This window comes from Ictalurus furcatus, chromosome 6 (assembly GCF_023375685.1).
Source record: "Ictalurus furcatus strain D&B chromosome 6, Billie_1.0, whole genome shotgun sequence".
Taxonomy (NCBI): Eukaryota; Metazoa; Chordata; class Actinopteri; order Siluriformes; family Ictaluridae; genus Ictalurus; species Ictalurus furcatus.
In genome coordinates this window covers 4,430,847-4,444,530 of record NC_071260.1, presented here as the reverse complement: position 1 = coordinate 4,444,530, position 13,684 = coordinate 4,430,847, and the positions used below count along the sequence as shown (strand labels likewise).

The 13,684-nt window shown below is 40.4% G+C and overlaps 1 protein-coding gene across 5 annotated transcripts in view; it reads left to right on the top strand.

The window, feature by feature from the left end:
* znf385b (zinc finger protein 385B) overlaps positions 1 to 13,684 on the top strand; it is a 211,487-nt gene that overhangs the window by 149,611 nt on the left and 48,192 nt on the right. For all 5 annotated transcript variants that reach the window (XM_053626271.1, XM_053626272.1, XM_053626270.1 and 2 more), the window contains one exon: positions 9,967 to 10,077. In XM_053626271.1, coding sequence (XP_053482246.1) covers positions 9,967 to 10,077 — 111 coding nt within the window. The remainder of the gene's footprint in view (positions 1 to 9,966; positions 10,078 to 13,684) is intronic.

Sequence of the window (13,684 nt, the reverse complement as noted above, 5' to 3'; positions counted from 1 at the left end):
ACATGGCTGCTGTCTACGGTCACAAAAGTGTGAGATCTCCAAACAGGGTTGTGCACAGAGACTGGAAAGAAGTTTTTAATAAAAGAACATAGTAAGAACCGAGAACTAAGGCCCCATCCACACGTATATGGATAGTCTTGAAAATGTAGTTCGTACCCCGGTGGATTAGTGCGTAGCACGTTTGCCTCGGACCTCTGGGATCGGGGGCTTGAATCCCGCCTCCTCCTGTCAGTTGGCTGATTCTGTTTCCAAATTGTCCGTAGTGTGTGAATGTGTGTGTGTGTGTGTGTGAGACTGTGCCCCGTGATGGGTTGGCACTCCGTCCATGGCGTCCCCCGCCTCATGCCCCGAGTCCCCTGGGATAGGCTCCAGGCTCCCCCACGACCCTGTGTAGGAAGCGGTACAGAAAATGGATGGATGGGTGGATAGCTCTTACCCATGCGTTTCCAAAACCGTTCCTGTCCACACCAAGACCGTTTTTTTGAAAATGTCCCCAAAACGCAAGTACGATTTGAAGCCGCTCAGGTGGTGATCGTTTTAGTACAGCTTGCGAATACGTCTTGAGGAAAGACCTGCAAGTAAAAAAAAAAAATTCATTGTACTTCAGTGAACATGACACTAAAGATACAGGACTCATACATAGCTAATAGCTGTGTATCGAGCAGTAGGAAAGGAGAAATGCAGAGAAGAAAAAAACCGCCAACAGTGTCACGGTTGGCCAAGAGTACTAAAATGAACACAAGGAATTGTTGCGCAAGGAAACATCGTTTTTGCCCTGTTGTCCGGAAATATTTGTGGCCGGAAAGTCCAAGACAGCAAAACTTGTAATGCTGTCTGGGTGGGAGGGGCATACTCTGTCACCCCTGTCAATCACAGCGGCACTAGCCACCCACTATCGTGGGTGTCTGTGACTTCATGTATGTGGAAGAGGGCAGATTCCTCTGAGAGTGCTTACACTGCCCTTTGAGGCAGCATGAGCAGGAATTTGAAACCATGTGGTACTCATTTTCCACCAGCATAAGGCTGTTCTGTTTCAGTTCTCCAACACCATGCACCACACTGATCATTAAGTTTCTCTAGACATATTTAACAATCTTAACTTATCTTGTTTTCCATCTCAGGGAATGGTGACTCAGTGGTTAGCTTGTTTGCCTCGCACCTCCAGGGTTGGGGGTTTGATTCCCGCCTTCATCCTGTGTGGGTGGTGCCTGCATGTTCTTCTCGTGCTTCGGCGATTTCTACCCCCAGTCCAAAGACATGCGTTGTAGGCTGATCAGCATCTCTAAATTGTCCGTAGACTCTGACGAGTGAATATATTTGGCACGCCGTCCAAGGTGTCCCCTGCCTTGTGCTCCGAGTCCTTTCGGATAGGCTCTCGGTTCCCCCGCGACCCTGTGTAGGATAAACAGTACAGAAAACGGATGGATGGGTTTTCCATCTCACCGTTTCCTCCAAGATGGTTTTCCTCCTGACCTGTCTGTCTTCGTCCTGCGCAAGGGTCCTGGAAGTCGTCGATGACGTCAGCTGTGTTTTGTTCACCTGAACACACAGGATGTGGCTCTGTAATTGGAAAATCAGTGGACAATAGCACTCCTAACTCTTCCTCCCCCTCTCTCTATCACTCTGGCTTTGAGTGACAGCTGAGGTCGATCACATATGGATGGGTTGTTTCCATTGAATTTTTGTTAAAAATCAGCCAAGTGAAGCAAAATCAGTCCTAGAGCAGATCTGAACTACTGAACCCATTTTAGCACTATTGTGAGAACAAAAAAAAAGAAATGTGCCGGAAGGACTGGTTGTGGAGATGAAGGCTGCGAGGTTTGTCTGTTCTGCGAAGAGAATCGGAGGTACAGTGCAAAGAAAGGTAGCCGTGTTTGTTTTTATCTTTGCAGTTCCTAACAAACATTTTGGTTGGACATGCCACATCGTTTCTTAGAGAAGCCTATTATCGTGCTTACATATTTGCCCTTGTTCTCCCAGCTGAATAGACGGATGTTAAACCGGATTCAGGGATCTGCTGCGCGTGATAGCAGACGAGTTGGATTTCCTCTCAGGATTCTCAGGCTGTTTCTGAGGGCTGCGCATGTTTGTAGTGACCTCGGGGACGGGGTTGGGATGTCGCAGATCCCAAAAATTTGTCTGTCGCGAGGAAATCAGAGCTAAAATTATATCTAAAATTGACCTAAACCTCGCCTTAAGTACACATGTTTTGACGTACTGTGGAAAGAATAAATAAAACCCACTTGACTATGCAAAACTGGTACACTAGCCTCATAGCTCCAGTCCAAAACTAAAGAAACCAACCTCATATACCAAATTCTGCTTGGTTGACAGGGAGAACTGTAAACTTTTTGTATTTTGACCTGACTATTCTTTTAAGCGCTTCCTTACAGCTGTCACACTCACCATGAAATGGTTTATTCTGGAGATCTGTCACCTTTTATCACACGTTTTCTTTTATCCGTATGCCAACTTCAACACCTCAGAAAAGTGTAAAAAACATTATAGGATCCTTTGCTGCTGTTATTTTTTTTTTTGTTGTTCTGGTTCCTTTAAGATTTTCATGAGTTCACAGTTTGTATAAAGGCAGGAACGTTGGCTGAAGGCTCTGAGGACATTGCACAAGTGATTATTAAGTGATTAGTGATCACTGACTGAGATTTTGCTCAGTCCCTCAGTGAAGATCGGATTTTCACTTAACGCTAATCGGGTTCGAGCTGCCCCTTTTGATAGCAGACTGCATTAGTGACCTCGTCAGGCCGCACAAGTCACTTGCTTATGCACCTACACACACACACACACACGATTCTTTATTGAGCGTCCGTCTCCAGACTAACTGCAGCGCCCAGTGCGCTCTAGTTTTACAACCTCTATTTGTTCAGACTTTATTAAAGCCACAGGGAATGTAGTGTACAATATTAAAGAGGTCTGTGACACCAAACATAAGTGAGTGCTCTATTAAGTATCCAGTAAAGTGAAAACAAAAAAAGAGAAAATAATAGAATGATGAAACACTGCTCAAATACCTGCTGAACCCACTTTTCAGACCAATCTGAGAACTCTCCTAATGGGCGTGGCTTAATAGTCCAATGAGCTTGCGTGATTGACGGCTCTCGTTTTCAGATTCCTAGTCTGGTTCATCATTTAAGTAAAAAAAAAAACATAACAGGACAAGCAGAGAGATTGTTTAACCCGCTGCTCGATTCCGATTGGTTAGGAGGCGTTTATTAATTTTCTAAAACAGCAGCTCTTAATTCCGGCTACGCTCGTTCTAATACGTTGTGTTTCTATAGCAACAACTTCGACAGGGATTTGTACAATGGATGGATTTTTTTTGTGTGTGTAATCATTGATACAGTTGAGGCCAACCCCCCAACCCCCCAACCCCCTGGCTCTTCATGTATCGTGTCGCCTTCTTGAACGCCAATGAATTTTCTTCACCTTTTGTAACAGTCGTGTACGAATCTCTCAGTCGTCTTCAGTGTGAAAAGATGGATCTCGACATCATATAGACGCTGTTGGAAAGGTGTCAAATATACAGAAGATGCTGGAAAAGTGAAGAATGTGCAGGACCTGGAGGACTTTTCTAAAGAACAGCGGGCAGTTTAACTGCTCAGGACAAACAAGGGACGCGTGAAGAACTCTCACAAAACATAAACACAGTCGCCGATCATCCAGGTAACGACACGCAGTGTTACGAATCGAGCGTGGGTAAACTTTTCAACCGGTTCATTTGTGTAAATTCAGTTATTACTGTTTCTTGTGGACTATATGTGAACATCTCGTATGTGAAATAACTGATTCAGGACAGGACTAAATCAATTTTTGGAAGGAGTCTCCAGTGTCAGCGCTTTGTAAATCTCAGAGCGTACATTTTCCGACACGTGAAAGTCTTCAGGGTTGAGGATTTTGCTTTGTATCAAGCCGGACCATGCCACCCGGTTGTAGATTTATTTTCCTACAATAAAGGGTGTCTCAGAAGTCAGGAGCCAACGAGAACGGTGTCGAGCAAATAATGTCGATCTGGATACGTTGCGTAAAAAATCCGCAAAAATATGTTCGAGAGGCCGAGAAAATGCATGGAGTGTAAGGATGAACGTGTAGTTCATATGTTGTAGATAATAAATACAAAATGATGCATATGTATATGTGAACTAGCGCTCACTGGGTGTGTTTTGTTTTTTCTACCGTTCCGTGTAATCTCTAGACAGACTCTGTCGTGGGTGAAAATCCCAGGAGATTTCTGAAACAATCAGACCAGCCCGTCTCACACTTACAGACGTTCCACCGTCAGATTCTGGTGTTTGAGCGGAACGTTAGCTCTTGACCTGTATCTGCATGATTAGCTGATTGGATAATTGCATGAATGAGCAGGTGTACAGGTGTTCTTATTAAAGTGATCCGTCAGTGTTTTACATAATGATTCCGCTGTCTCATGTTACTTAATAGCTTGCTTAGTTAAATATGTAACAGCATAAAGTTTAAACAGTGCAACTTAATCACCGTATACACACATTAATCATTTAAAATCAGCTCATATTCCACACTCGGTGTATTCTCCAGTAACATCGCTGGACGAAATTACAAACTTACTACAATTAGTTAAATCATAATTAATTAGCGTTCTTGCTGTAATAAGTCTCGTCTGCATAATTAATAAACACTGTCATAATGTACAGGACAGTGAATAAAGCCTAATTATTGTTTATTAATGTTGAAACAGAGTTTACGGTCGGTTTTTAATCAAGGTATGTGATGTCCTGTCCGGAGTTACTTTAAGTAACGTACAAATGATTTCCATTTCAAAATGTAATCCCACCCCAAAGCCAAAACGCTCTTTTTTTTTTCCAGTTTCATTTTTATTGAACATTTCTGCTGTACATTTCTGCTGAACTAAACATTTCTGCTGAACATTTCTGCTGAACTAAACATTTCTGCTGTACATTTCTGCTGAACTAAACATTTCTGCTGAACATTTCTGCTGAACTAAACATTTCTGCTGTACATTTCTGCTGAACTAAACATTTCTGCTGAACATTTCTGCTGAACTAAACATTTCTGCTGAACTAAACATTTCTGCTGAACATTTCTGCTGAACTAAACATTTCTGTTGAACATTTCTGCTGAACATTTCTGCTGAACTAAACATTTCTGCTGAACTAAACATTTCTGCTGAACATTTCTGCTGAACTAAACATTTCTGTTGAACATTTCTGCTGAATATTTCTGCTGAACATTTCTGCTGAACTAAACATTTCTGCTGAACATTTCTGCTGAACTAAACATTTCTGCTGAACTAAACATTTCTGTTGAACATTTCTGTTGAATATTTCTGCTGAACATTTCTGCTGAACATTTCTGTTGAATATTTCTGCTGAACATTTCTGCTGAACTAAACATTTCTGTTGAACATTTCTGCTGAACTAAAACACTCATTTTACATTTGCTACATGAACTTGAGGTCAACGAGATAAATAATTCAACACTACACTGCAAAAGCATGACGTTAGCAAGGGGAAATGTCTTGAACGTAGTTAGATTTCTCTAGTGTTAACTGTTATAAGATTACAGTAAACCAAATATAAGATTATTAGACTTATTTCTCTGCTTGAAATAGAAGTTTTATATATATATATATATATATATATATATATATATATATATATCACTCATTTTTATCGTTATCATGATTTCACCTCTGCGTACAAGAAAACAGTACACGTGAATTTCCCTGTTTCTAGCTTTTCCCCCCAAACTCTTCATTCCAGCAAAAGGAAACGAGCAAATGGTACATCTCTTTAATTCTTTCAAATTTTTCATTAAAAGCTTAATATTTTTCCTTTTTTTTAAAAAAAAAACAAAACAATTTTGCCCAGTAGTGTACTATTCAGGATATAAGGGAAAACGAACGCTAGCTATTGTACACGAATTATTTCGAACTCATTCGGTTTCTAACTTTATTGAATCATTTTAATGAGTGATGTTCTCCAAGCTTCCCTGGTTTCTATGTGCTTATCTATATACTGTAGCTCTGAGCAATGAACGAGTACATTTTCAGCCCTATACACGCCCCTCAGCCAACATTTACATGTGTGGAACCAGTCCAGCAGACCAATTAGCAAACAAACCAAAAAGTATCAATTCCACTCTGATTAAAACTTGGGCGATTACAGTCTAAATAGTACAACACGGGCCAGACAGTAAACGCTGTGTGTTCTTGTGTTTCCTCTCCTTTCCTGTGATGTAGCTGCCAAGGGAACAAAGCTTATGAGATACCGGCGTTGATTAAAAATGAAAAGTAAAAGATGAGTTTAAGGAAGAAGAGCAGCTCTGAATGAATTCGGAAAGGAACATCTCCTGTTTACTGAAAACCTTTCAGCTATTCAGAGCTGATCAAGAGCCAGAGCGATAGAGATCAACTGTGTGTGTGTGTGTGTGTGTGTGTGTGTCCACCTCTCTGTCTCTCTCTCCACCTCTCTGTCTTTCTTCCTCGCTCCTCCATCACTCGCACCACGGCCATTTCTCCGATCGCTCCAGGTACGTCCCTTCGTCATCTTATGAGACACTTTCTTGCTTGTCGTTTCCTCGGTTTTTAAACGCTCCCATGAGTCGCTACACACATTTTGCTCGAACTAACCTCCAGAAGTGATGGCCAGAGGGTGAAACATGATCAGGAAGAGGTTTCTTGGAGAAGAAGAGTAGAAAGGATCAGAATTGTGTGCTGTTCGGATTACTGATACTTCACCAGTGTCAAGCTGCTCTGCTGAGTGTCGAGAGGATTTGCTAGTTTGCTTTGCTGCGCTTCCCAAGTAACGTTAGAATAAGCCCGAACACGTAGTGCTGAGTGCAAATGCAACCGTTTCTTATGCAGAGAAATGCAAATTGTACCCACAGGGTGTTTAGTATCATTTAGATTTCACCGAGTCTCCGTTATTTTTGGGGGGGAAAAAAAGATTAAACAGTGAATGTTAAGGGACCGTCAGCTCATAACATAAAATCATTCAGTTCAAAAGGTCCATCAGGGATTGTGTGTGTGGTGTGTGTGTGTGTGTGTGTGTGTGTGTCAGATAGACAGTTCCAGGCTTGCACGTACTGTGCTGTAAGAGTGCTGCTCTCTCTCTCTGTCTCTCTCTCTGTCTCTCTCTCTTCTGTGTTCATGTTCTCTGTCTCTCTCTCTGTCTTCATGTTCTCTCTCTCTCTCTTTCTCCTCTCTTGCTGTGTCTCCCTCAGTCTTCATGTTCTCTCTCTCTCTCTCTCTTTGTTCATGTTCTCTGTCTCTCCATCTTCATGTTCTCCCTCTCTCTCCTCTCTTGCTGTGTCTCCCTCTGTCTTCATGTTCTCTCTCTCTCTCTCTCTCTCTTTGTTCATGTTCTCTGTCTCTCCATCTTCATGTTCTCCCTCTCTCTCCTCTCTTGCTGTGTCTCCCTCTGTCTCTCTTTCCTCTCTTTGTGTTTCTCTCTGTGTTTCTCTCTCCTCTCTCATGTCTTTCTCTCACAATACTCTCTCTCTTTGTCTCTCTTTGACTTCGATTTTCCCTTTCTCTTTTCCCGTCCTTATCCCCTCTGTCTCTCTTTCTCTCTCTCCTCACCTTTTTGCATGTCTCTCTCTCTCACTGCTTTTCTCTCTTCTGTCAATTCAATTCAAAGTACTTTATTGGCATGATTGTTTACATACAATATTGCCAAAGCATCAATATAGATAAGAAAGGAGACTTAAAAAACAACAATATAATAATAATAATAATAATAATAATAATAGGAATAATAATAAAATGGAATAAAAAATAGTAAAAATGCGACAATGCAAGGTGCCAGTGTAGGACAAAAGTATAGAGGTTACAATAATGCCATATAATAAAATAGAGTGAGGTAAATTAGAAATAGAGTTTTCTATTAATAAGCAGTATGAGAGGATACGATTGTCCAGTGAGATGTGATCAGAGCAGTAGCGGGTTTCTGGGCAGGTGCAGCTCAGATATGATTTTTTCTGCAATTAATGGGGTCACATCTGTCTCCTCTTTTGTATAATGGGTATATTAAACCCTTATTCCAGGTATCTGGAAAATAGCCACCTTGTAGGACTAGACTGAACAGTTTTAGTAAGGCCATCTGCAATAGGGCTGAGCTCTATATCCATGCTTCATTTTTTGCACAAAGAAGAAAGAAAAACAAATAAAATGTAAGTCACAATATGAAACGTTTTATCAAATAGTATTTAAAATAATGAAGCCCTGCAAGAATATCAAGAACGGTGGAAATATATTGAATACATACAAATGACGAGATTAGAATAAAGCAGCTACTGAGCCTATTTACAGACATTCCGCTAATGTCGGGCGTCAAACGGCCGTGTTTATGTCGGCAGAAAATTTCGCCTATTACAAGCATTTATTTAGAAAGAGGCAAACTGCTCTGCTCACAGAACTAGACAAATTTCAGTTTGAATTCTGCAAACAAGAAGAGGAACAAGAACAGCAACAATATGACGAGGACAATTAGAACAACATGATCAACAACAGGAAGAAGAGGAAAAAGAAGAACAACAAAAAGAGGAATCACAACAAGAAGAGGTGGAAAAAGAACAATAAGAAGAGGTGGAAAAAGAACAACAAGACGAGGTTGAAAAAGAACAACAGGAAGAGGTGGAAAAAGAACAAGAAGACGAGGTTGAAAAAGAACAACAAGAAGAGGTGGAAAAAGAACAGGTAGAAAAAGAACAACAAGACAAGGTTGAAAAAGAACAACAAGAAGAGGTGGAAAAAGAACAGGTAGAAAAAGAACAACAAGAAGAGGTGGAAAAAGAACAGGTAGAAAAAGAACAACAAGAAGAGGTGGAAAAAGATCAGGTTGAAAAAGAACAAGAAGAAGAGGTGGAAAAAGAACAGGTAGAAAAAGAACAACAAGACGAGGTTGAAAAAGAACAACAAGAAGAGGTGGAAAAAGAACAGGTAGAAAAAGAACAACAAGAAGAGGTGGAAAAAGAACAGGTAGAAAAAGAACAACAAGACGAGGTTGAAAAAGAACAACAAGAAGAGGTGGAAAAAGAACAGGTAGAAAAAGAACAACAAGAAGAGGTGGAAAAAGAACAACAGGAAGAGGAAAAAGAACGAAAAAGAAGAAGAAGAAGCAAAAACAACAAGAAGAGGTAGAAAAAGAAGAGGAACAACAACAAGAAGAAAAAGAGAAAGAAGAAGAAGAAGAAAAATGAAGAACAAAAAGAACAAGAAGAAGAGGGAAAATGAAGAAGAACAAAAAGAAGAAGAGGAAAAAGAGCAAGAAGAAGAAAAACCACAAGAAGAGGTAGAAAAAGAAGAGGAACAACAACAATAATACGTTTTATTTACACTTGTACTTTTCTTTTGAGGCAAATCTCAGTGTGACAAAGTAAGAAAAAAGCAGACAGCTGCAGATATATCGCAGATAAAACTGATCTAAAAACACAAAACTATACAAAATTATCATCTTATATTTGTTATAATCTCACAGATGAGCAATAAACCATCACAAGGCATGCTGTTACAGGAAAATCATCAACACCACCACATCCCAAAGTGTAGCGGGATTTTCATCTTGTACATGCAGAATTTCAGAATGGAGAATTCAGCAGTCTTACGATGAGATATTACACTTTTTATTGATTTATATTCTAATAGTCTTGGCAGTTTAAAAAAAAATCATCTTCTTATTATTATGACTTCATGTAACACTGTTTATTCTCCTATCAACTGTCTTCCTTTTCCTCTCTTTCATTTTCTCCCTTTCAACTCTGATTCGTTGTTCCGTCTCTCATTCCACTCTTTCCGTCATTCTGTTGTCTCTATCTCTGTTTTCTCCCACTCGTACGCTGTCACCTCCCCCTCCGTGTCTGTTCTCTCTCTCTCTGTTTTATCTTTCATTTCACGTTCGTGTATTATTTCTAAAGAAAAAAATTAATAATCATAATAAAAATCCCCCCTTTATCTTCCAGATGGATCCCGTCCAGAAAGCCGTAATCAACCACACGTTTGGGGTCTCCATCCCTCCGAAGAAGAAGCAAGTGATCTCGTGCAACATCTGCCAGCTCCGTTTTAACTCGGACGTGAGTGCTTCGATCAGACTCTAATTATACAGACTGCATGTGAGTGCATGTGGAAACGTGGGAGCTTTACACCATTTGTGTGTGTGTGTGTGTGTGTGTGTGTTGGGTTTGTTCTGCTGTCTTCTGTCAGCGTATAACATTTCATTAATATCACTGGAAGATCCTAGTCCTGATGCTTTAGTGTCATTGTCGTGCAGATTTGAGTGTTTCCTGCTCTGAAACACCTGATTCAACTCCTCAGCTCAGTAGCGCATGCTTCATAAAGATGACATGCATGTGTGTCAGAGCTCTTTAGTTATAGGTGTGTTATGTAAGGCATAGAACAGTTGAGAGTGTGCTGTTACAGGAAAATAATCAACGAGCAAAGTAGCGTGACGTGGTCTGACATAAAATGGAGTTCCTTTTACCAACCTGCAGATTATTTTCCACGTAAACCACAGGAATTTGCTGATTATGCTAATGATAAAGAACCCATTGTAGTTTTTTTTTTTTTTTTTTTTTTTTTTCAAATCCATTTTTAGTTACTATTAAAGACGGAGAACGTCCTCGAAACAAGTCCGATCCTGTTCTCACTTACATGATCTCGAATTTAACACGACGCACCAGATCACGTGATCAGAATTCCCTCCTGAAGACTTTTCCCTGGCTGAAAACTCGCTGTTTTAAAAAAATAAATAAATAAATAAAAAGTGCTGACACTGGAGACTCCTTCCATAAATGTTGAATAAATATCTCGTTACAGAAATCTTTAATATATCGGTGATGTCAGAACCGGGTGTGTGAATATAAACCTGATTTGAGTTACTGTTCGAAAATGAATCCGCAACGTCTGATCAATCTGAATGGAGAATTTTACGGAGCGATTTTGTAGCGGTTGATTATATTCACAAAGTTTGTGAACCCTTGGGAATTTTCTAGATTTCTGCTTCAGTATGACCGAAAACATCAGATTTTCATGCAAGCCCTAAAAGTAGATCAAATTGAAGCCGTGTTAAACAAATGAGACAAAAATATTATACTTGGTCATTTATTTATCGAGGAAAATGATCCAATATTACATATCTGTGAGTGGCGAAAGTATGGGAACCTCTAGGATTAGCAGTTTAATTGGACGGTGAAATTAGAGTCAGGTGTTTTCAATCTATGGGATGACGATCAGGTGTGAGCGAGTGAGCGCCCTGATTTATTTAAAGAACAGGGATCTGTCAGAGTCTGATCTTGACAGCACATGTTTGTGGAAGTGTATCATGGCATGAACAAAGGAGATTTGTGAGGACCTCAGAAAAAGAGTTGTTAATGCTCATCAGGCTGGAAAAGGTTTTTAAAAAAAAAAAAAAAAAAAAATCTCTAAAGAGTTTGGACATCACCAATCCACAGTCAGACAGATTGTGTACACATGGAGGAAATTTAAGACCATTGTTCGCCTCCCCAGGAGTGGAGACCAACGAAGATCACTCCAAGAGCAAGACGTGTAATAGTCCACGAGGTCACAAAGGAACCCAGGGTAACTTCTAAGCAACTAAAGGCCTTTCTCACATTGGCTAATGTTCATGAGGCCACCATCAAGAGAACACTGAACACCAATGGTGTGCATGGCAGAATTGCAAGGAGAAAGTCACTGCTCATTGCTGCACATCTGCAGATTGCTAAAGATCATGTAGACAAGCCAGAAGGCTAATGGAAAATGTTTTGCTGCATCTGGACCAGGACGACTTGCCATCATTGATGGAACAATGAATTCTGAATTATGCCAGGGAATTCTAAAGGAAAATGTCAGGACATCTGTCCATGAACTGAATCTCAAAGGAAAGTGGGTCATGCAGCAAGACAGTGAGTTATGAGTTATAAGCACATGAGTTATTCTTAAAGGAGAATAAAGTTAATGATTTGGAATGGCCAAGTCAGAGTCCTGACCTTAATCCAATAGAGATGTTGTGGAAGAACCTGAAGCGAGCAGTTCATGTGAGGAAACACACCAACATCCCAGAGTTGAAGCTGTTCTGTACTGAGGAACGGGATAAAATTCCTCCAAGCCGATGTGCAGGACTGATCAACACTTACCGGAAATGTCTAGCTGCAGTTATTGCTGAACAACAGGGTCACACCAGATACTGAAAACAAAGGTTCACATACTTTTGCCCCCACATATGTAATATGGGATCATTTTCCTCAATAAATGAATGATCAAGCATAATATTTTTGTCTCTTTTGTTTAATTGGGTTCTCTTTATCTCCTTTCAGGACTTGTGTGAAAGGCTGATGTTGTTTTAGGACGTATTTATGCAGGAAATATAGAACATTCTAAAGGGTTCACAAACTTTCAAACAGCACTGTATATCACATAAGGAAAAAATAATTAATGGGACTTGGATTCAACTACACAAAGTGCTTTACGAATGATTATTCTGATACTTTTGTCAGTTTCATAGACTCAGCAGTGCAGTGGTGTTAACTGTGCAGTGTTCGTAAGAATGGTACAGAGTGCTTGTTTACGGACGTTACTATATGGCACTGTATTAGAAAGCATGTTTGCGTTTATTAGCATTTGTGTGCGTTTATACCGTGTGTGTTAGAGCAGTGTTTCTCAATCCTATTTCTTTAGACCACCAGCACTGCACTGTTTGGTGTATCTCCTGTTCTAACATATCAGGTCAACATCATCAGCTCAGTACCAAACACTTGTTTTAGAGAAATACTAAAATGTGCAGTGCGGGAAGGTAATGTGTGACATCAAGCTTTGTTTTTTAACCTTCTGACCAATCAAGTCGCAAGTTAGCGGAAAGCAGGAAAAACAAGCATGGACAGAGAGATGGTGAACAATTAGACTTGTTGGAGAGCAAATAAGGAGATTTGGGACATGCGGAATTGAAAGTATTTCACTGCCAATATTCCAACATTGCAATGTAACTGAAAATAACACCCTGGTTCCCACTTCAAATGTGACTACACACACTCAAGTCTCACAGAGAAGAGTTCCTCTACTCCTGTTATTCTGCCTACAGCCTACTGCCTCTTCAGTTCACCCCACCGGTTTTATATGGGGTTCAGGTCAGGGGACTGGGATGGTCATGGCAGGACCTTGATTTTGTGTTCAGTAAACCATTTCTGTGTTGATTTTGATGATGTTTTGGATCATTGTCCTGCTGGAAGATCCAACCACGACCCATTTGAAGCTTTCTGGCAGAGGCAGTCAGGTTTTCATTTAATATCTGTTCATATTTGATGGAGTCCATGATGCCATGTATCCTGACAAAATGTCCAGGTCCTCTGGCAGAAAAACAGCCCCAAAATATTAAAGAATCACCTCCATATTTAACCGTGGGCATGAGGTACTTTTCCATATGGCTACCTCTCTGTGTGCCAAAACCACCTCTGGTGTTTATTACCAAAAAGCTCTATTTTGGTTTCATCTGACCATAGAACCCGATCCCATTTGAAGTTCCAGTAGTGTCGGCAAACTGAAGACGCTCGAGTTTGTTTTTGAATGAAAGTAGAGGCTTTTTCTTGAAACCCTTCCAAACAACTTGTGGTGATGTACGTGACTTCGGATTGTAGTTTTGGAGACTTTCTGACCCCAAGACACATCTAACTTCTGCAATTCTCCAGC